This window comes from Canis lupus, chromosome 10, assembly GCF_003254725.2.
Source record: "Canis lupus dingo isolate Sandy chromosome 10, ASM325472v2, whole genome shotgun sequence".
NCBI lineage: Eukaryota > Metazoa > Chordata > Mammalia > Carnivora > Canidae > Canis > Canis lupus.
In genome coordinates this window covers 43,661,378-43,684,820 of record NC_064252.1, presented here as the reverse complement: position 1 = coordinate 43,684,820, position 23,443 = coordinate 43,661,378, and the positions used below count along the sequence as shown (strand labels likewise).

At 38.3% G+C, this 23,443-nt stretch overlaps 1 protein-coding gene across 2 annotated transcripts in view; it reads right to left on the bottom strand.

Annotated features, from left to right (window-relative positions):
* AFF3 (ALF transcription elongation factor 3) overlaps window positions 1-23,443 on the bottom strand; it is a 520,935-nt gene that overhangs the window by 268,884 nt on the left and 228,608 nt on the right. For both annotated transcript variants that reach the window (XM_035695979.2, XM_025464016.3), the window contains one exon: window positions 4,700-4,747. In XM_035695979.2, coding sequence (XP_035551872.1) covers window positions 4,700-4,747 — 48 coding nt within the window. The remainder of the gene's footprint in view (window positions 1-4,699; window positions 4,748-23,443) is intronic.

Genomic DNA, 23,443 nt, shown 5'->3' with positions numbered 1-23,443 from the left:
AAAATTTGTGCACCCTAGATTCTAGCCCTGCACAACCCCATTAAGTTGTAAACGCATTTTATTTGCTGAACAAATGTTAATGCCATTCTACGTTAATGGATAATGCTACAAAAAGCACCTAAGTATTACAGCACTGGAACCTTTAAGAATGAAATATAGTATAACTTACAAAACTGTCTGTTACAAGCATATGTCAGCCAGGAGGGCTCCTAGCTCTTATCGCCCATCTTCATAGAACCCAGTTATAATTTCTCCCTTGGTTAACTGAATTTTGCAATAATACACAGATTTATTAGGTCCCAGGATTAAAATTCTTTGAGTAAGAGTAAAAAATAATTACACTTTAGAATATAATGTAATATTCAAATGACTTGAAAACAGTCACCTCAGCAAAAATAAGAGAAGGGAGAGGAAAAAGAAGTTTAAAGATGAAGTTGATAACATTGGCCGTAAAGCCTCTGTGAGTTCAAGTGCACAAATGCATGATCTGGCATTTCTGAATCATAAACATGGGGAAATGGGAAGCCTCCCTTTCACGACAAAATGCCTGAGTGGTTTCATTATTGAGACAGGGGGACTTCTTCATTTAATAAGAAAGCTTAGTAGAGAAGATAGAGAGGGTGCTGGTGCCAGACGGTGCTCATTAAAACCCCAGCTCTACCACTTTCTAGTTCTGTGACCTTGGGCAAACCCTATTTAAATTTCTTCATCTGTAAAATGGGGGTGTTAACAGCGCCTGCCTCATGGGGCATCTGTGATGGTTAAATGAGCTAATGTAGGCAAGAAACAGAATAGTTCCTCATCCGGAATCCTAACATTCCATAAATGTTAGCTCTCCATCATTTGGTACGTGTTCGTACTATAGGTCTGAATGCAAATAAATGAAAAGGCCCTGGATGGAAACTACAGCCCCTCCCCACTAAAGCTCTCTTGACTCACTGGCTTCATATTCTCAATTTTCTCTTGTTTGGATGCTGCCCCCTCTACAGCACCCAATAAAGGCACTAATGTGCTTTTTGTTGTCCAATCCACAGAGTGGTTTTCAATCCTTGTCTCTCTTGTCCTCTCAGAGGTCCTGTGCACTGTTGAGCTTGAAACTCTTTTCCTGGGTCTAGGACCTTCCATGGCCACCATTCGCCCTCAACTTCCTGAGTCACGCCCTCCCTCTTTCATTTGCCAATGGATCCTACTCTCCCTGGCCCTTAAATTTTGGAGTCTGCCTCTCATTGTTTCTCAATCTCTTGCCTCTCTCCAGGCAAATCTACCCATTTCTATGGTTTTATTTATTACTAACATGCTAATTAGGCCAAAATGTTGGCCTGCTGCTTAGACCTCAGTTCTGAGCCCCAGACCAACATATGCTCATCTACAGTCTCCATGTTTACTGGATTGTCTCAAAGGTACTTCAAACTCAACATGTCAAAAAAGTACTGTATGATTTCATCCCTCCCCCACAAACTAGCATCTCCCTCAATGTTCCCATGCCTACAAATGCCCCACCTTGCATCTCATTTCTGGGCAGCTGCAACACACTCTCACTCCTCTTTTCTTCCTCTCCTCCCCTCAATCCATTCTGTGTAGCAGTCAGAGTAGAGTATCTAAACAGCCAATTCGATCACATCACCCTGGCTCAAATCTTTTGCTGGCCCCCCCATCTTGGACGTGGCTGAGAAGGCACAGCCCTACCTGGCTTGTCCTGTCTAGCTTTTGCCACCTACTCTCTAATCACTCTGGCCTCACTTCTTTCTGGGTCCCTAACTAGCCAAACTCCCCTGTTCCCTCTGCCTGTAGCTTCAATATTTTTCTCCTTAAGACAGTTTCCTATTCATCCTCCAACTATAAGTCCAAATGTTGCTTCTTCAGGGAAGCTGCTCTTGACCTAAAATGAAGTCGTGTGCCTTACAGTGGGCTCTCATAGAATGGTATTTATTACAATTAACATTAGATATTTATTTATAAGATTAAAAATAAAACTTAGTATCTATGTCTTCCAGTACACGGTTGGTTTCTAGAAGGTTATGCCCATTCAGCCCACTATTATTCTCCTGGTACCTCCCACATGGAAAGGGCACACTAACGCTTGTTAAGGGAATAAATAACTCAATTTTCATTATTTTAAGGCATTTCCATGACCTGCTCATTCTCCACAATAAGAGAGAGCCATCGCTTAAGCGTGATGGTTATAAGTAATGAGTGCCTGGATGACTGGTGACCCTGACCACATTAGGTCTACCTGAGCTGATCACAAGGGAGGAGACAGTGATAAGGAAGACTGGACTCCATAAAGACTATCCATGGGAACCCAGTGCTAAAAAGCCCAGTACGTCACGTCCACAGTTTAGAGCAAACGGAATCTGTTTGTGAGCCATCACAAGGATATTCTTCATTCTCCCTTAGAGGATTCCTTCCTTCCTTCCCTCACTCACTCGTTTATTTATTCATTCTACAAAATCATGAATTCGCAGTTCCAGACATCAGGGCCACAGGGTGGGAGGAAAACCAATATGTGGCAGACACATAATAAATCCCACTGGCTGAACAGAGAAGGAGCCCCATGCTTGTGTTTGGAGGAGAGGACTTGCTTAGGACGAGAGGAAGACAACCCTGAAGAATGACTGGTATGAGTGAGTCAGGGGACAACCAGGAAAACCCTGCAGGCAAAAATGAGAACACGATGTGATCCTCTAGGAGCTCCCTACTACTACTACTAAGTACTACTAACTACTGCTACTACTATTAACTACTATTACTACTACTGCTGCTGCTACTACTACTACCTACTACTACTAAGTACGACAATACTACTACTAACTACCACTACTACTATCGCCTCAGGCTGACAGGTAAGGACAGAGAAAAGGCCCACTTGGACACCACCATCCCCTGTTTCTTCTGAGTCTATCCCATTTCCCATTCTGCACCACTCCTCATGGGCTCTAGGAAGACCAGGACTTAGACAGAGCTCAGCTGCCACCTGATGAAATCATTATCTCCATTGTCCTGAACCTTGCAATATGCTTATGAATCAATGATCTGCTTGGTCTAGGCTTTCCCTTTTGTTCTATGCCTAATTCAAAGTGGGCCACAGCAGAGGCAGGACCAGTGGAATATTAGGGCCAATATCAGGAAGCAGAGCAGGGCCAGGGGGTTCCATCAGCCCGCCCTCTTAAGAAAAAAAAAATAATAATGCCTTAAACTCTTGGTGTTCAGTTTTATTTTAGGTGAATTTTATATCACCTCAACTATATCATTTTGGTGTGTGAATTGCTCCAGCCCTTATTCAAACTTTAGGCTCTGCTTGGAATACGGATAAGGAAGGTCAAATGACAGATTTCTACCATATCATCAGAAAAGAGGAGAAAGGATAAGAATGGGTAGGATTTTATAAACAGGGAAACCAAAGAGGGATTGCTGGGTTCTGGTATCACTACTTTGCTGATATAAACACCATAACTAATCAAGGGAAGAAGGCTTAAACACTGAGTATTTAGACTCCAGACATGCAAGTATGTCAAAAGAGAAATAGGAAAGGTATATTAGCACTTTACACTATTTGTTGTTTAATTTGAAACAAGCCCCAGGTTAAAGATAATACACAATATGTATTTTATTTGACACATATTAAATGCCAGAAATGAAGCTCCCCATTTTGACAACTGTTTTCTATACAAATCTCTTCCAGGAAAACAAAAATCATTATGAACTCAACAGATCAACCTTCAATTACTTATATTGGTCAATTTGAGAGTTAAAAGATTTATTTATGAAAGAATGCTTTCCAGGAAGAAAAAAAAACTCTGCCTTCCGAAAACAATTTGATGATTAATGCAAATTTTTAAACCAAATAATTATATTACTGTCATTCACTAGCAATTTGAGATAAAGTGTATAGGATGTCCAAAAGTTAGAAACACATTAAAATAAAGGTTTTTTTCTTTATAGGGAATTGCCATCCCATCTGGTCTAATTTGTCTTGGTGTTTTGCCCAGCGTAATATCAGCTCTCTGAGAATGCAAATTATTAGGTTACTCCCCTGAAAAAAATATGAGTGAAGAAAAAATATGGGTTGAAGATGACATCCTGATTATAAGTTTGAATACTCGGGAAAACACTAATGTGGCAGAAGAGCCAACCTGAGTAAATCTGGGTGTGAAACTGGTTCACAGAGGGCACCAACTAGAGATGAGGAGGAGGAAAGGACAGTCTTACAGACAGTAACAAGCAAGACAATATGGAAGTACATTTTCAGACACTGAGCATTGCCTGTTTGTCAGGGTGCTTGTGCTCCTAATTAAGTTTAGGAGAAAAATAACAAGGCAACCCTTGCCTGGCTGGAGAGGATAGACTATGAAAGGGTGCTTCTAAAGAGGAGGGTGATAAATGGAGCATTCAAATGTGAGCACAAGCATATTTTTCATCTCAACTCTGTTCTTCTGTCTCCCAGCTAATCACTTTAATATACTTCACCTCAGCCTATACAAACGCATCAGGTTGATGTGTAGCTCCTAGATTTCAAAAAGAGGTACTGTTTTTGTAAAGTGGCATGTAGGCAACTTACATGATTGCCCTCAGAAAAGGTACACGTCAAACAAGAAACAGACAAGAGGCTCCTTTGACAATGTGGCCACATGCCTTCTACTCGGCATCTACGTCCAACCAGTGGATGAGATTTGTTAAAAAAAAAAAAAAAAGTCCTTACCCGAATTATTTCTTCAACACAGCTGTTTGTGTCTCCAGATCTACTCTCCTGAAAGCAAAGGGAAAAAAAAATTAGGCCTGGTAACATAGATTTATGGTTAAAAGGAAGAGATGACACATAAGCTTCTAAACTTGAGTCTGGCCCGGGGATGCCTTCCTGAGAAGCTCCTTTCCTTAACGGGGTAGCCTGAGTCACGGGTATGACTGTTCCCCTCCCCTCTGCAGCGTAGCAGATGGGCCACCCAGGAGCACCACACACTCCTGCGTTTCAGCTCTGGGTCCTCCAATTGCATCCACGCTAAGAAAGGGCAGGCTCCTAGGAGCACAGGAGCCAACTGGCAGGTGTGAGCTCTGTTCACCCTGGGCTCCACCAACGTGTAGAAACGTGACCTCCACCACAAAAGTGGAACCAGATCACCCACCAAACACGTGCAATGGCTTTGCGGAGCACAATGGTCACAAAGACTTAAGTAAAAGTCTGTCCCCACTTTTTAAGTAAAAGTCTGGTAGTTCCACCATCCTCAAAGCCCAGATTTACTGGTTTGATGAGCCGAAAACTGAAAGACCAAAAGGAGAAACATCCTCTCAACATTCGCACAGCATGCTGGGTGTCATACTCCAGAGCCACTTGTTCTGTGACCCACACTGCCCTGTGCTGTGGAGATGTTAAGGGCTCTGAGGAATGGTGGCTTCAGGTCACAGTCGACACTGGGGAGCATTTTAAGTTCCAGAGATTCTGTGTGGTTACTGCTGGTTCCATAGCTCGGAGCGCAGGAAGTGGTATGGTGGGGACATGAAAGCAGCGTCTGCTGGTAGAAGTGCCCACTGTGGTCTCAGGGAGAAACTTCCTCTGGCCTTTATTTCAATGATGTTGGCTACCACTCAGCATGATGTTCCAGAATGAGGCTGTCTTCACAGTCTTCTCCAAGCCCTCGCTTTTATTCTCTTCACGGTTCTCTCTCCACCAGGGAAGCAAATGGGCCTATTCCAGGTTTCCTGGTTAATGCCAAGTCACCCTGCAGATCACAGGTCAGTCATGACTTTCTCAGAGCAGCTGTCCCTAAGCCTGGAGTCCTCATCCTCAGCAGCATCTACGTCTTCTTCAGAGTACTCGCCACGTTCAATAGTTAACTCTTACATGGTATCTCCTCCCTCTAGAATATACATTCCACAAATTCAGGAGCTCGGTGCTTTCAGCTGTGCCTCACACAGTCCTGAGTATGTGAGGTAGATGTTTGCTAGTGGACACGATATGAAGAAATGAGTAAACCTACTTCCTACAGTCTCAGGAATATGAGCACTGTCACAATTGGCTCCGGGACTTTGGAATATTGCCAAGGCTCTACCAAAGGGCACATCTTTGCACCCTCCCCACTCCCTTGTTCTGGTAGAAGAGTCTGTTTGAAATATCCTACCCTTCACACTGGGTAAGGGGCCAGGGTGCATAAAGGTATGCGAAGTTTCTCAATCCCACACAGATTGAGAAAATTTGTCCAAGTACCCTAACTGAGGCCCAGAAATCTTACATGACTTGTCCCCACACCACATAACAGGAGCTCCTGGACCAAAACACAGGACTCTTGACTTTGGAGCATGCACATTTCCACTTCCAGAAGCTTTCCCCAAGCCTAAAGCTATGCTTGAATTATATCTAATTCCTTAGCAGATCTGAGATCGTTTGTCAAAGGTATTTCAACACCAGGGTTTCTACAAGTTTATATAGTTTAGGAACTTCTCATGCGTGTGGTAAAATATACATAACATGAAATTTTCCATCTTAACCATTTTAAAGTATATAATTTACTGGCATTAAATATAGTCACAATGCCACCATAATCTAGTTCTAGAAGTTTTTCATCACCCTGAATGAAGTTTTCATGCCCCTTGAACAGGAACTTCCCATTCTCTCTCTCTCAAGCCCCTAATAACCACAAATCTACTTTCTGTCTCTCTGGATCTTTTTATTCTGGACATTTCATGTAAATGGAATCATACAAAATGTGGCCTTTTATCTCTGGTGGGCAGGTTTCACTTAGGATAATGTTTTCAAGGTTCCTCCATGTTATAGCATGTATCATATTTCATTCCGTTTTTATGGCCAAATAATATTCCATTGTGTAGATATACCACATTTTGTTTATCCATTCATTAATTGATGGACATTTTGATATTTCCACTTTGGCCTTTGTGATAGTATTTCTATAAACATTCATATACAATGAATGTATATGTTTGTTTGAACGTCTTTCAGTTCTTTTGGGTATATAATTAGGAGGTGAATTAGTGGGTCACGTGGCAATTCTATGCTTAGCTTTGTTGAGGAACTGCCAAACTGTTTTTCACACTGGCTGTACTATTTTACATTCCCATCAGCAATGTATGAAGGTTCTAATTTCTCCATATCCTCACAAGTATTGTTATTTTCGGTTTTGCATTGTTTTGTTTTTGATAGTAGCCTAGTGTAAAAATGATATCTTGTTATGGTTTTGATATTCATTTTCCTAATGACTATGGATGCTGAGCATCTTTACATGTATGTTGGTTATTCGCGTATCTTTTTTGGAAAAATGTCCTCTGCCCACTTTTTTTTCTCCCACTTTTTAATTTATCTTTTTATTGTTTGTTTTAAGAGTTCCTTATATATTCTGAATCCTAGACCCTTATCAGATAAATAATTTACACATATTTTCTTGCATTCTGTGAGCTGTATATTCACTTTCTTGGTAGTTCATGGATGAACAAAATTTTTCATTTTGATTAAGTCCATTTTATCTACTTCTCTTTTCCTTTGCTTTTGGTGTTATATTTAAGAAACCATTGCTAAATCCAAGGTTCTGGAAGATGTGCCCACGTTCTCTTTTAAGAGCTTTATAGTTTTAGTTTTTATATTTAGGTCTTCAATCCATTAGTTTGAGAACTTTTAGGTAAAGTTTATTTCCTTATTGGTTATTTGGTAACTTTTAGTTAAAATAGAATATTATCTTTGTATAAATCACTCCATGCTGGTCTCATCACAAAAGATTAGTAACAAAATGTTTAAGGCACAGCCACTATTACTAATGGTGCCTGAATACAACATACATGTCTATCCTTATAAATCAAGAAAAATAGTGTTAAATGGTATGACAGGATTAGGAGACACAAATGCTTTTACTAAAATCTCATTAACCTTTCTTACATCCATCCCTCCTATTTCCCCCAAAAGTTCCAGGTTGGTGACACACATCTAATAAGCCCTTCCTCCCATCCCCAATGCCTTATCCCAGGATCGCTCTAGAAACTTCACAATCCTTTTTAATTTTTTAAGAAAGTGAAAGAGGTAGGGGGAGGGACAAAGGGAGAAAGAATCTTAAGTAAGCTCCTCGCCCAGCATGATCTCACAACCCTGAGATCATGACCTGAGCTGAAATCAGGAGCCTGATGCTTAACCGACTGACCCACCCAGGCGCTCTAGGAAACTTCAGTATTCTGACACTCTAATCAAATTGGATCAGAGAGCTCTTTTTGGAACTTGCCCCAAACCTACTGCCTTTCCAGAGCAGCCTGAGGCAATCATCACAAAGGCTGTATGTTGAAGTCTCGGCCAGGGCACGGCTCAATGATGTTTAGAATCATCTTCTTTGGAGTTCAGTGGTGGGGATGAATAGTCTCAATCGGAAAACATGTCTTCAAACTCATAATCACTTCTCTTACCTTACTTCCAAGTCCCAATTCTTTCCTACTGTATAACATACTGGCAGAGCAAATGCTAAGTTCTCATGTACTTTCTGTTTTCCACCTTAAAACAGTCAATCAATAAAAACTTGACTTCATGTTTGTCTGGTAGTCTCACTCAAGTAAACAACAAACTAAAAAGATACTTCAGATTGAACTTTGGGTTTGATTCCTTAAAACTATATTTCCCCCAAATACAATAATTTCATTTGAAGTGATTTATATAAATAACAGGTTGCTTTTATGAATATCTCTCCCTATAATCCTATACATTTCCACTATTCTACTCTGAAAAGAGAACTCAGAGAGAGGCATATGGTATAGATCCTATTAAAATACTTCCCTTTTCACTGTAGATGGAGGATGTAAGATTATTACATTGGGTCATATTGATGACTGCTCCAACTATGAGTTTTGATGGTCTGGACAGACATCAGGTCATTCCCTACTGGGAGAGACCCTTATAAAGGTGAGAAAGTGTCAGAAGTGAGGCCAAGGACAAAGATTTTCAATAATAGTCTCAGGAAGCCCTGGCCTTACATTATAGTATGGAGAGTACTTGACAACGGAAAATCTTGGGCCTTCTCTGGAACATTTCTTACTCCCGGGGACACCTAAGAACCTAAGAAGGGTACCATGTTGAATCAGAATCCCCAGGACCCCATTTGGATTGAAGTCAGTCCATGAAGCACAGTATTGTAGAAAATTTGAATTGGAAGAAACCGTAGAGCTCATTTTAGGCCAATTCAATGACTTTAACAGATGGAGAAACTGTGGCCTAGAGAAGTGAGACTTTTCCAAAATCATTCTGGCAGTGAATCAAGATAGAACCCATACTCATTTATTCAATACCAGTTCAGTGAATTTTCTGCTATATCATGCTGTCTCTCTAAGATCAACCCTTAGAACTGGCTCAATTTAAAGTCACTGTCATGCCTGAAGTACAGAAATAAAAGAATCCAGAGGGTATTTAGGTAAATTTCCATGCTACAGATCATCCAACACTTAGTCACCCCGTGTCTTACTAACCATTAACATCACATGCATAGACTAAAGGGGGAAGAGATAGGAGAGGAAGTGGAAAGGGTTAAACCCACCTTCCCTCCTTGTGACATTTACAGATTAGAGACAAACATCTGTGCCCCCTGAAGTTGGAAGACAGAATCCCACTTCTTCTTTTCCAAATATGCAAAAGAGGGTAGGCAAGTAGGACTGGAGTGGGCAGGGGATGAGGGTTGGGGGAGACTGAGGGGCATTCCACCTTGTTGAGGTCTTTCTCAAATCTGGTTTTAGCTACACTTGTGTGCTTTGATTTTATTTCGATTTTTAAAACTTTTAGTGTTTACGAACAAGATTAAAACATGCATGTAATTTACATCTCTAAATTTGTGTTTATATTTTTCACAATAAAGTTATTGCTTTCCCTGGAAAGGTACCCACTGAGAAGGAGGACTGCACAATGCAAATTTTAATTACTCTATTTTTTTTGAGGGTTTGTAGCTGTTGTTTCATGCTGAGTTACTGAGTCGTTGCTCCGTATTTACTCTGACTTTGATGAACCCACCCCATTTCCTATCATTACATTTTGAAATCTGTCATAACAGTCTCACCTCATTGAACCTCCAACTAAACTTCAATTAAAAGCTAGCAACCCCAGCTGATTCTCCTGCTCTACAGCCTTGTCTATCACGTTCCTTTTTTCACAGAACTGCTTTCCTCAAATCCTACCACTTAAAAATACACACCACACATTCTGCCAGGGAAATGTGAGGAGCTAAGCTGTGGGAAAGTAGAACTGGAGAAATAGCCAGGAGCATCCTATCACTGAGAGCAGAAGTCCTTAATTACCATGCCAAGCACAGAGCCCTGGAAGAAGCAAGCAAGGCTTAAGGAGAAAAGGCTCGATCAAATCAGTGGGAAATGGCATTTCACTGCATAGATGAAGCTATACACATCCTATTTTCAAAAATAGTTTAACTCTTCATCAGACACATTTAAGGCAGAACTTTCATTCTAAAATAATGGTACTCAGGCACTTGGGTGGCTCAGTCAGTTAAGCATCTGCCTTTGGCTCAGGTCATGATCCCAGGGTCCTGGAATCGAGCCCCGCATGAGGCTCCCTGCTCCATGAGGAGCCTGTTTCTCCACTCCCTCTGCCTGCTTGCTCCCCCTGCTTGTGTGTGCGTGTGCAGTCTCTCTTCTGCTCTGTCAAATAAAATAAAATCTTTAAAAAAATAAAATAATGCTACTTTAAAGTCAGAATACCTTTGTTTGTCTGCAAGCACTCAAAAGGCCCTCAAGCATTTAGCAATTGTTTATCACATGAACACTCTTCAATACTTCTACAGGAGTATTTTTAAATAAGTCTTACTATTCTTGATTCACAGAAAAACTGAGTTTCAAAGAAATCAGGTGTGCCATCAATGCCAGCAAAGCAGTGGGTGAGGACTTAAGCTTGAATTCAGGGATAACTGAATTCTATGTTCAACCCATCCACTGGCTGTATCCCCAGTCTCATCTGAGGCCAGAGTCACCTATGGACAGGGAGGTAGCCAGCCAGCCAGTTCTCCCTCAAATTCAGCCTGTCTTACACCCAACCTAACACCTCCCCTTTTGAAGGCTACACTCTGCTCTCAGTCACCCAAGCTGAAAACCTGCTTCATCCCTCATTAGTCCCCTCTTATCTCTGAATCCCTGATGGAGCTCAGCAAATCAGTGCTCTTTTCCTCTGCTACTCACACCCGCGCCTTCCTCTCTGGTTCCACTGTTACACTATCATCGATAGATTTACACACCGAGAGGAAAAATAAGCAAAAAGAGTAGTAAGAAAAGAAAGATGTTCAAAGATAATATAAAAATGCAAACAGAATTATGACAGGTAGTAGCAATATTAATATCAACTAAAGGATAGTTCATAGCAAAAAAAAAGAACTGGAGAGCAAAAATGAGGAAAAAATAGTTCAGGCATTAATAGAGCATCAAAATAAGTAGGCTAGGAGAAAAGCAGAGACATAGAATTATTATGGTTGGAAACAATTAATTCACCCATATTGTTCCTAAGAAAAGAATGATGCTGCACCCTCCCCCATATAAGGGGTTAGAAAATTTGAAAAATTATGAGATGCCTGGGTGGCTCAGTGTTTAAGCATCTGCCTTCAGCTCAGGGCACGATCCTGGGGTCCCAAGATCAAGTCCGGCATCAGGCTCCCTGCATGGAGCCTGCTTCTCCCTCTGACTATGTCTTTGCCTCTCTCTGTGTGTCTCTCATGAATAAATAAAAACTTAAAAAAAAAAGAAAATTTGAAAAATTAAATAAAATGAAGAAGGCTAACTTGTTAGCTATTATGAACTTAGGGAGGAACCCCAGCTTTTCAAGCATACAAGAGACAGTTACCATAGTGGCAGTCACTGTAGTAGTCATATACCGAGGTATAAGAGGGCTCAAAAAAAAATCCAAAAAAGTAGTTGTTTTATAGCCTAGACTCTTTAACCACAAGTTATCAAAACGATGGAGCTATAAATTAAACACTGTACAGACATAAAAATCTCCTAGAATTCTTGGAATAAAACAAATATCACACACTTATAAATAACTCTTTATAGACACAGAAAAGTAAAATTAAAATACTGCAAAAGAAAACTATGGGATACCCCAAAATATTCTTAGAGAAAAATTCACACACTAAAAAATTTCACTATGCTTTAAAAGAAAGTTTAGGTGCTAGGCAATCAATTAAAAATTTAAAATCAAAGGAGATACAAAAGGGAGGAAATAAGACATAGGGAAAAGCCAATGAAATATAAACTTATAACATGAAAAATCAGTAGAGTTTAGAAAGTCAAAATGTAATTTCTTAAAAACAAAACCCACCACCCAAAACAACAATAGAAAGTCACTTAAAAATCTGTTCAAATAAAAAGAAAGCCCAAATAAACATACTTCAACATAATAAGGAGATAAAATATATGGAAGGAATTATAAGAGGTTATTGATATTAATATTTAAAAAAGAATATAATACTAAGAAATGAAAAACTGTGATGAAATTGGCAACTTTCTGTAAAACAAAACAATGGACTTAAATAAAGGAAAGACTGTATCCATCATCCTGAGAGAGCAGATTACATTAAATTTGAGTGAAGCATTTCAAACTTTCAAAGTAAACTAATTCCATATATTTTTTTCTTCCAGAGTAGACAGTAATGGAAAGCTATGAGTGATTTTATTAAATTAGTATAAAAATCTAACATAAGAGAATAATCAATATCCCTTATGAAGATAAATGGAAAATCCCCAGCATATTATTAGTAAATATAATTCAATAAAATATCACAATAATTAGTGGGGTGCATCCTAGGGACTACAAAATGGTTTAAATATTTAATATTAGGGCACTTCAGATGTACTATATCACTAAGGAAAATATGTAAAGCTGGGATCATCTCAGCTAATAGATGTCTGATCACATACCCAGAAAAATCCAAAAGACTCTACTGTGAGTCTTATTAAAAAGGAAGATTAAAAGGTGCTAGATATAAACCAAAGAGTCAAAGCTCCATCGCTCTTCTGTGTGGCAGCACTAAAGAATTTTAAAATATAAAAAAAAAAATCCCACCCACAATATCAAGAAAAATAAATGAGGAAGAATCTTCAGAAGAAATGCTTAAGACCTGTAAGAAATATCTTCAGAATTCTATTGAAAACCAAAGGGGGAAAAAAAAAAGCCTTAAAGGGACCAAGCTAGACTTCTCAACTCTAATGTATAATAAAAGCCAAATAAATATATTAAGAGAAACAAACCACAGACTGCATTAACTTAAAAAAGAAAAACTGAGATGAAAGTCACATAACAGAAAATCAATTACATTAAATAAGTGAACAATTTAGTGGCATTTATTACATACATTTAGTGCACAATGTTGTAAATCACAATCACCTCTAATTCCAAAACATCTCTACCAATTCAAAGTAAAATGCAGTACCTACTAAGCAGTTTCATTCCCATTCACATTAGCTTTTTAAATATGATTTTATTGAATGAATACTTTACTGAACTGAAAAGAACAGAATGAGAAAACCATTGATAAGTATCATTTACTTATATGAATAGATTTTACAGTGGAAATGGTATCTTTCATTTATGTTTATGTCTCATTATGTTTATGACCAGTCCCTAGCAGAGTATTTGGCACAATGTCATAGGCGCCTGTTGATATTTGTTGAATGAATGAATAAATAAGAGTCTGATATTTTTAAAAAGAGACTCTTTTAAAAATTAAAAGTCTTGCACTTTATTCATAATACGGCTGGTCATCAACATGACAAAGGGATGTCTTTGCTTTGCCACTCCCATCCCTCCCAAATAAATCACCAGAGTTATCTTAAAAACAAAAACAAATCCTTAGAATATCAACATGTGTTTGCTTCATTAAAATTAAGCTTATATACCTTAAGGCAAAATCCATTAGCATGTTATGTGACTTCCCTAATCTCCATATTGGCATCTATAAATCAGAGGACAAGTATTATTAGCCTGCTATCAACAGACAGTATTATTAAAGAGTTAATAATCGATTTTCTATCAAATTCTTAGTCATAGGACAAGGTCTTTCAATTATGTTATTATTTTTATAATGAAAATTAGTGACCTCAGTCAGAACGTGTAGTTAAAAGTGCATTTGGTTTTCAGAAAGTTAAGTGGTCAGTGCACTGACCTTGTCAAAAATCTATTGATGGCATAAAGAGATTAGAACCAGAGACAGTGGTTTTACATCCTGATCACTGATTGATATTGAGTGCTTTTCCACAGGGTCATGTCTCAATAAAGTGCCTGAGTAGTGCATATTGGAGCCGTCTTCCACTGTCCTGTCAAAGCTCGGTAAAGAAACCACATTAACAGTAATAGTGAACACGTGCCTTCCACCTGTAATCTGACATTGACAAGAATGCTGCAAGACCTCTATGTTCTTTCATCTAAAACTGCACAGTCATTACTTTGAGCGAGAGGAAGACCACACAGGCTCAGGCAAGTGACAATGCTGACGTTATTAACCCTCACGCGACAGGCAGACTTTGGAAATGTACTACTTCCTTTTTAATGTTTTCCTGAATTTTGTCCTGCACCTCATCTACAGTAACAAATTATGTGGGTTTTTTTTTTGTAGGTAGCAGAAGGTTTGCTGATAGGGCATCCCTATAATATATCATCTTTTTTTTTCTTAAATGATGGAGGGAAATGTGTAGGAAAAAACACATTTACGGTTATCATTTACAGTTATCATTTACAGTTGGGAGTATTGTTTTCTTTTCCATTCGTGAAATTCTGGACACAAAAGCCTGCAAGATGGAGAGTGTAATTTGATGTGGTTAAAGAATTTAGCCAATTAAGGATACTTAGGGCTGCTCTACCCTGTGTCCCACAGAAAGATAGATGATCAATGTTCTTTCAGCCATGAATTGAAATGACTATTGTAAATGGCAGAAGTGGCATGACGTATTTAACAATATTCTGTTTGGCACATTCTATTACTTTTACTTATGTACTTAGATAAAAGAAATAAAGGACAGATTCACAAGTAACTCTTAATATGTCATGTTTCTTCATGAATCTTTCTCCATTATCATCTCACCTTTTCACAAAGGTCTCAGGTCTGGCTGTCCCCTAGAAGAGAGTTCATTCTGTCTGTGCCTGACATCAACTGTTTCTATGTATGCTCTCTGAGGAGACAGGCTATAAATAAAAGCTGAATGAAGAAATCCAGCTGAAAATGAGGCTGACCTGAGAGGCTGGAAGCAAGCAGCACTGAAAAGCATGAGTGAGAAATTGGTACGCATTTCTATTGGCTGGTGAGGGTTTTTTAATACTCAGAGTTTTAATATATTTTTAGAAAAAAGCCACCTACAATGCCACACTTAAAGATTTTCTTCTTTTTTGAATGCACATTTACAGCATTTTCATTCTGGACTCTGTTGATGTAGCTTTCTTTAACTGTTAGTCTTGGAAAACACTTGGAGTCTATTGAGAGGGGACCTGTCATAATGGCAATGGATTTTACATTTTGCTTTCACTCCTAGAAAATACTCAGTTCCTTTCTGTATGTTTGCCACAGTGTAAGAGAGTGAGTTTGTTCACCTGTGGAACTTCGTACACCTGGAGCTGAACCTGGGACGTTAGTCCATACATCTGCCCTTTCCAGTATTAAGGCAGGGCCCAGAAGGTCCCTTGGAAGTGCCTGCTGGCATTTGGATTTCCATGTAAAACATCACCAGATTAACTATCCTCTGATGGTCCTTGCTGGGCAATTAAGGAAGAGAAGAGACATATCAGCTCCTGCGACCCTACCATAAAGATGGCAGAGCTGTTTTCTATGCCTATTCCAAAGCTTCTGTGTGAAGCCCAATGAGAAGGCAACCTCTCTGTATCTTCACATCCTCACTGGTATCACAAAACCCCTTGGAGTTGTAATCCAGAGAGAGAAAAACAAAAGATTGCCAAAACAAAAATTTCAATAAGAAATAAATACCACATTCTAAATATGCTGCGATCATGATGGCAAGATTCTGTTTGGCAGAATACAGACATTCCCTCTTCAACATAAGTTAACACCATGAGAAATCCTTTATAGCATGAGATACTGGGAAACTATGGGAAGAAGACTTCGTGCTTAGGTCACTTTTTCATTTCACAGGCTTTGGCTCCTTTGGTTTTCTTAGTAGATTGTTAGAGTATGGAATTGATCCATAAGGCAAATTTCTACATCAACAATGTCTCTCGTTTCAACAGAGAAAATCTGAGCTGTATGTGTGTGTGTATAATAAAAGGCTTGAAATCCAATTAAAACACACCCAAGATTACGTTGGAACAACTTAACCAAAAATGATCATTTTGTCACAAATACCAAAAGCAGTCAAATTAAGTCCAAGTATGAATGGAAATTAGTCACAGTTACTTTCTATTTAACACTAGGGCGTAGAGGCCTACAGAAAAAGCAAAAAGAAGAAAATCATTCAGTTAAGCCCTCCTCTCTAACATAATACCAATAAATAATGTGCCATGTTTGATTATGGACTTGATCTCTAGCACCAGAAAAGTAGATATATTTAGAAATCACTTCCTTTGGGCTATAGAAAAAGGACACCTAGAAACTAAGCAGTTGTAAAGGAATAAAAGATACAGACTGTTTAATGTAACACGCAACCAGAGAGGGACCTGAGAAACCTGTAAGGTAGTGTAAGGAGTCAGAACAGGTGGTGACAGATGGTGACTACACTTATCATGGTGAGCTCTCAGTCATGTATAGAGCTGTTGAATCAATATGTTATACTCCTGAAACTAACACCGTTCATCAATTATACCTCAATAATTTTTTTAGAAAAAGGATGGTCACCGGTTAGGTAGATGGTGTTATGTGAAATAGCACAACATCAACAGATGCCAGCAAAAACATAATTCAGCTTCTGTCTTGCTTCTGCTTTCATACCAAGAACAATCTTCAAAGTGATAAGAAGTAGAACAAAGAGGGAAATTAAGTGCTGGTGAAGAGGTAATACTAGGAGAATGTTTTTAACCACTTCATACTTGTTCCCCCAGAAGTTACCTAACTTCTCCAGACCACATTCATCTCATTTGTAAAACAGGGATAACAGGACCTCCTAAATAGGGCTAAATGAGGCAAGGACTAAATGAGCCAATACATTTGTACAGGTCACTGAGCGGGGTTCCTTCAACAGGAGAGCTGAATAGTACATATGAATAATTATTCTAGGTTATAATTACAAAGAGAGTATTTCCATACTTAGAAAAGAAAGCAATGATTACCAGGAGCCAACATGATTCACAAAGACCAGATGATGTTATCTCTACAATTTCCCCTGGTCTTAAATATAATGTATTAGGATTTCCACAAGGCATCTGTCAAGTCTTACAAAAGCTCCCAGTGGGTAAGATGGAAACATATGAATTGGTTGTAAGTTTAGTTAGATGGACTGGTAGCTAATTGAACAGCCACACCTAAGCAATAAATACTGTTCAATAAATATTTGTTGAGTGCTTGCTGTGTGTCTAGCTTGTTCTAGATGGTAGGGATTCATAACTGAATATAACAGAAAAAATTCCTACCTTCATGGAGTTTAGATTCTACCGAAAGGAGACAGTAAAATAATAAACAAATAAATTATGTAATATACTGGAAGATGCAGTGTCATGGAGGAAAACTAGAACAGGGTAAAAGGATTGGGAATGTGGGATGGGGCATTTTGTGTGTAATCTATTCATCTGGTGTGCATGTTATCTCTATTGACCCAGAGAGGTTTTGAGACTGGGCTAGAAGGTTAGTCCCTTTCCCTACCTCCTTTCCCAGCTACAAATCTGTAGTATTTTTTTCTTCCACTATGAGAATCTCATTACTCTTGGTGTTGTGGATTTAATTTTTCCTTTCATTGTTGAGTTGAAGGCTCTGTGAGTCTGGAAAAGGACAGCAATATTGATGGAGGGTCTGAGCATCTGAGGAATAGCTGAAGAAAGTAGAAATAATCTATCATGGAAAGAGAAGAGTTAAATGAAGATGTCACACTAGACATCTTACATATCTAAAGGGCATTGTTGTGGGAAAGAGTTTAAACATAATCTGGGCCATTCCCTACAGGGGAGTATGGACCAATGGGGTACAGTACAGTGGTGAGTTTAGCTCCATCAGAGTTCTTTTCACAATCAGGGCTGTCCAAAGAGAATGGGTAGGATTCCTCAACTGATTACATGTTCAACCAGAAGTTAAATGACTTTCTGAATGGAAGTTAGTTGCTACCTCACATCTCTCAATGTGAGATTCTTTCCAACTTTAAGACTATAATTACGGTCATTTCTAACCAATTTCTGGTTAATAAAATCTTGAATGGTAAATTTCTATATCTTCTGGTTTAGCATAGCACTCTAGGTCCGTATGACTTAGTGATTTATGAAGAAATCCTCTGAAGAGAATAAAAAGAATATTCTATAAGTACAATCTACAAGTACAGAATCAGAGTTACTACAGTATCTAATAAATTAAATGGATTAATTGGGTAGAGATTTGAGAAATTTTAATTAACAATTAATCAATAAAAGCATTCAACATGAAAATCTATTACAACCCTGTTTACATTATTTAACTTTAAGCACTTCAGTTCTGTGTGCTTATAATTAGCAAGCTATAAAAGATGCCATCCATTGGAACATAATGAGAAGAACTGTTTATAATGATAATTAGTATTCATTTTCACAGACGGGAAGGTCACATGGCCACAGGGCACAGCAAACAAAGAGTTAAACTCGTTATTGAGGAAAATACTACACTTAGGCAGTATCTATTATACACTTAACCCCGTAGTGCAGAGCCTTGCCTTAGGAAATACACCATAAAGCAAGCTTCATGTTAAGACAGGTAAGATCTTCCAAGGTGAGGTGGTGAGTACAGGGAGTCCAGGAAATACTACACCTCCACTGGACTTCACTAATCCTACCGTATGGGGAAAGGCTAAACTGCAGCTGCTTTTATGTTCTCTCTTTGCTTCCTCAAATCTTACCTGTATATATGTTTTATATATATGCCAAACCATTTGGTGTATTGTGAAGGCCAGAAAAAAATATTAAAAAAAATTTTTTTTCATTCCTGCATTGGGGCTGGAGTTTGTTCTCTATGGCACTTTATCTCCTACTCTGAGCACAGTTGGAGGCTTCTCATGGGCTTGCCTGCGGCAAAAATCTAGGTTCAGAAGTGGGAAATATAAACCCACAGTACAAATACCCTCACTTTTAAAATCCTTTTGTAATTCTGGCTTTAGAAAAATCAAAGTTTTCATTCAGCAGAGATGAAGCTCCTGTCCCTTTTCACAGAATCTCTAATATCTATAAAGACCTACTTGATGAAGCCTAAAATGCTTTCTAGACACATGGTTGTACCAATAAAAGTGGTTCTTCACCTCCCACTGTACCTCTGAGCTGATAGACAGAATTTGTTACTCTACTGACAAATAACATGCCAACACTTCGCAATAATCAGAGCAAATGATTCTCTTCTAGATACAGTGTAGTGCAACATTTCATATTAAAATTTTCTCTATTTGTTCTATGTGCAAGGCTAAGACTGAACAAATCTTAGACTAGTTCCTAGCCTGAAGTCACGGAGATATTAAATGCAGGTCTCGGGCTGAGAACAACAATAGCCAAGGGCAAAACCAGAAAAATATGAACCATGAAGCCAACAGTCAGACACAGTATGGCCTGTTGCATTAATCACCCTCTGAGCCAAAGAGGCACCCTCACAGTCCTCATTTAAAAAAAGAAAAATCAAAGAGCCTTAACAGAGATATTAGTGGGCTTATTTTTTATCATCACATGCCTTTAAAAGGAAAGGTGTATAGTCAGCTCTGATCAATACAGCTCCTCCTGCTTCCTGTGTCTTTTCAATCTGTTAAGCAAGAAAATGCCTTTATGCCAGCACTAATCCTGCTGTGCCCCCAAAGTAAAAAAAAACAAAAAAAACAAACAAACAAACAAACAAAAAAAATCCCCCACAAACCTCCTATGGGACTACCTGTTTATATGCACATAATCATTAAAAAAAAAAAAAAACAAGTAGCAACCATAAAAAACAAGGAAATAAAGACTATCAAGAGAACACTCCTGGAAAAGCCTTCTTAAAAATATAGCTAAATAACATAAAAGTAAACAGATTAGAGAAAGCAATTATGTTCATGGAACTCATATTCTGCTTGTGAAAGAATTTCAGCATCTAGAAAATTACTTATTAATGACTTCATTAACTCATTCATTCATTCACAGATGATTACTGGGCACCAGCGCTGTGCCAATACTAGGGATGAGGTAGTAAACAAAACAGACAGGAACCTAGCTCTCATGGAGCTTACATTCTATAGGTGAGGTGGACAACAAATAAACAGAATAAACAGGACACTTCACATAGTGACAAGCAATTGCTAGAATAGTAAACAGGGTGGCGTGAAAGGGCTGGTATATAATCTTCAAGATTCCTCTTAGTTCTAACATCACCTCACTTTTACTCCTATCACAAAGGTATGATGAGGATGTTCAGTCATTTGGAAGAAAGGGGCTGTTTAGGACGAAAGAGTATACTAATAACGGTAGGTATAAAACCCAAAAATACAACAACGTAAAATTGAAAAGAAGAAGCAATATGCGATCCCAATTTCTACTACATCCTCAAGACTCTGGGAAGAACCTATTTACAGTTTCATTGCAGCCATTCTGAAAAGGTAGAGAAAGAATAACAGGTTTTTGATAAGAAATTTTGCAAATAACATGGCAGTATTGCAAAATGCAAATGTAAATGCTGCTGAGCCATCTGTTCAATATTACGGCAACATTGGGAAAAGGCTCTGAAAGAAATGATGTTTGAAATCATTAAAAAAATAACATGTCAAGTTTAAAATACTCAAGAATCTTAAAACCAGCATCAACACATTCAGCAACCATATGGCCCTACAGCAGGTTAAAAAAAAAATCACCCTGCTTGCATTTTCTACTTCAACCCAATGATTTCCAAAACATGTTTCTTTTTCCTATTTGAATACTTTTTTTTCCTGTTAAATTCCTCGGTGTTTACAGCTTCTTGAATTATGCCTAAAACCATAATATTCATTTCACCCTTCCTGAAGCTGGAGATAATGTAGGGAGGAAGACTGAGTCATCTGTTCCAGGAAAGGACATGTAGGTGACTATATATAACTTGTTGAACACATCTCGTTTTAGGTTTATTGATTTATCCCTACTGATCTCACAGTCTCAGTACTGATAAGCTAACTTCATTGAGTATCGCAGTTTTCCAGGCACGGTGCTAAGTGCTTTACATTCATCGTATCATTCAATTATCACAATTTTACAAAACAGATACTGTTATTATCCACATTTTGTAGAAGAGGAACTTCTTCCAGGTCATACTACGAGCCTGTGGTAGGGCCATAGCCCCAACCCAATTTTGTGGGCCAAGCCCGTATTCTCAACTGCTCTTACATGCAATACTTTATTGTTCAGATGTCTGTATGGGAACAACAGTGTCAACTTTTCAAGGTTCAGGGTAGAAGCAGCTCCCTTGTCTCATTAAGAAGAGACTCTTGGAGAAGTGCCTTAAACTGTAAAGAATAGAGGAAGGGGTCTAAACACAAACTCTTCCAGAAGCACAAGACATAATGACAGTCATAGAGTTGGGAAAATCATGAACAAATGGAGGACAGTGAGTGAGTTAATACTTCAAGTGTGGTTTTTGAGAAGGCAGTTAAAAACAGATTAAGATCAACAAAACTTAGCCTGCCCCACAATAAGTCAGAGATCTAAAATTTCAGGCTAACTTTTAAAATGATATTTACAAAGCCATCGCTTACACTGTTAGCAACAGATGATATGCCCCACTGTATAACCCAAAGCACCCACCACCAGAGGAATTCGGTTATTCAATCACAAAAGCAGAGTTTATGTTAGAGTACATTTTCTAGCATTTGTCCAAGGACAGGTCAATTGCACCTAATACAGTGGCTGACTAGCACTGCAGATCTGTGTCTGGCAAGTCAAGAGCTTGTGATTATTATTTCAATCTGTGAGATGGAAAAGCAACCTGAAGCCCATTGGTTGTATTATAGTTCATAATTCATCTCATAAACCAATTCCAATGTTTGGTCAAATTTACATAATGTACCAAGACTTAGAAAATTACATATTTATAATGGAAATCCCTGGGGCTTCAAATGAATTAAAAACTAACTCCATTCAACTTAACAGCTTCATATAGTGTCTCATGGATACAGTAAGACTCTAAATACAAGATTATTGGATTAGCAGTATTAACTCAGACGTAAAAATCAGTATTACCTCAAATGATCAGTATCTGGCAGATAAATTTTAAAGGCTCAAGTTGTTTTTGTATCTGAAACATAGAAGACTTTTTAAAGTAACAAGGCATATTTAAACAACTTGACGAATAGTTCAGGAAGAACCCAAAGGAAGTCAAGCAGTAGGAACATTTGCCAAACACTTAAGCTCTCTAAATTAAATATAACCCTAACAAATGCAAAAACCATAGTAGGAATAGATTTGCCTGTATTCAGTGATTTCCAATTATCCACAGACCTACATTGCTCTTTAGTTGTGTCTACCAATTGGCCAACAAATGAGTTGCTGATGCATGTGGCCATGGGCATTAGTGTCAGTGGAGAAAAGTATGTGATTTTATAAAATTCTTTCATATCATCTATTGCTTTCAATTAATGATTTTATCTCTTGACTGATTAGCAATCTTGACTGTCTTTAGTAACCCTTTAAATCCCACTTAGCCAGAATAATAAACAGAATAAAAAGAATAAAATACAAAAACAACAAGTCAGCATGATAAACAGTTGTAGAGTTACAAACTTATTACAGAAAAATCCACACAACCAAATCCACATAAATACATAAACATTAGGTACAGCTCAAAACCTCCCATCACTTCTGCCTTTTGTGCCCTAAATTCAGGACACCTGGTAAATCTCTGGCCTGGAGTGGCATTTTAGTTTTGCAAAGTGGAATATATATAACCAGAATATAGTTGCCTGGAGATAGAACTTGTCCCCTTTCTTCTCCACTAACTAGGGAGTCCCTACAATAAAAATGGTAAGTTTTGGGGTGCCAGAATTGGAAATATAATTATTTTTCTTTCCTAATTGCTCTGGCTAGCACTTCCAATACCATGTTGAATAGAATGGCAAGGGTAGACAACCTTGTCCTATTGTTAATCTTAGAGGAAAAGCTTTCAGCTTTTTTTCACCATTGAGTATACTGTCAGCTGTGGGGCTGTCATATATGGCCTTCATTATGTCAAGATACGTTTTGTCTATACTTAATTCGTTGAGAGTTTTTATCCTAAAAGATGTTGAATTTTGTCAAATGCTTTTTCTGCATCTACTGGGATTACTGTATGATCTTTATTCTTCATTGTACTCACGATGTGTGTATGTTGAACTATCCTTGTATTCCAGGGATAAA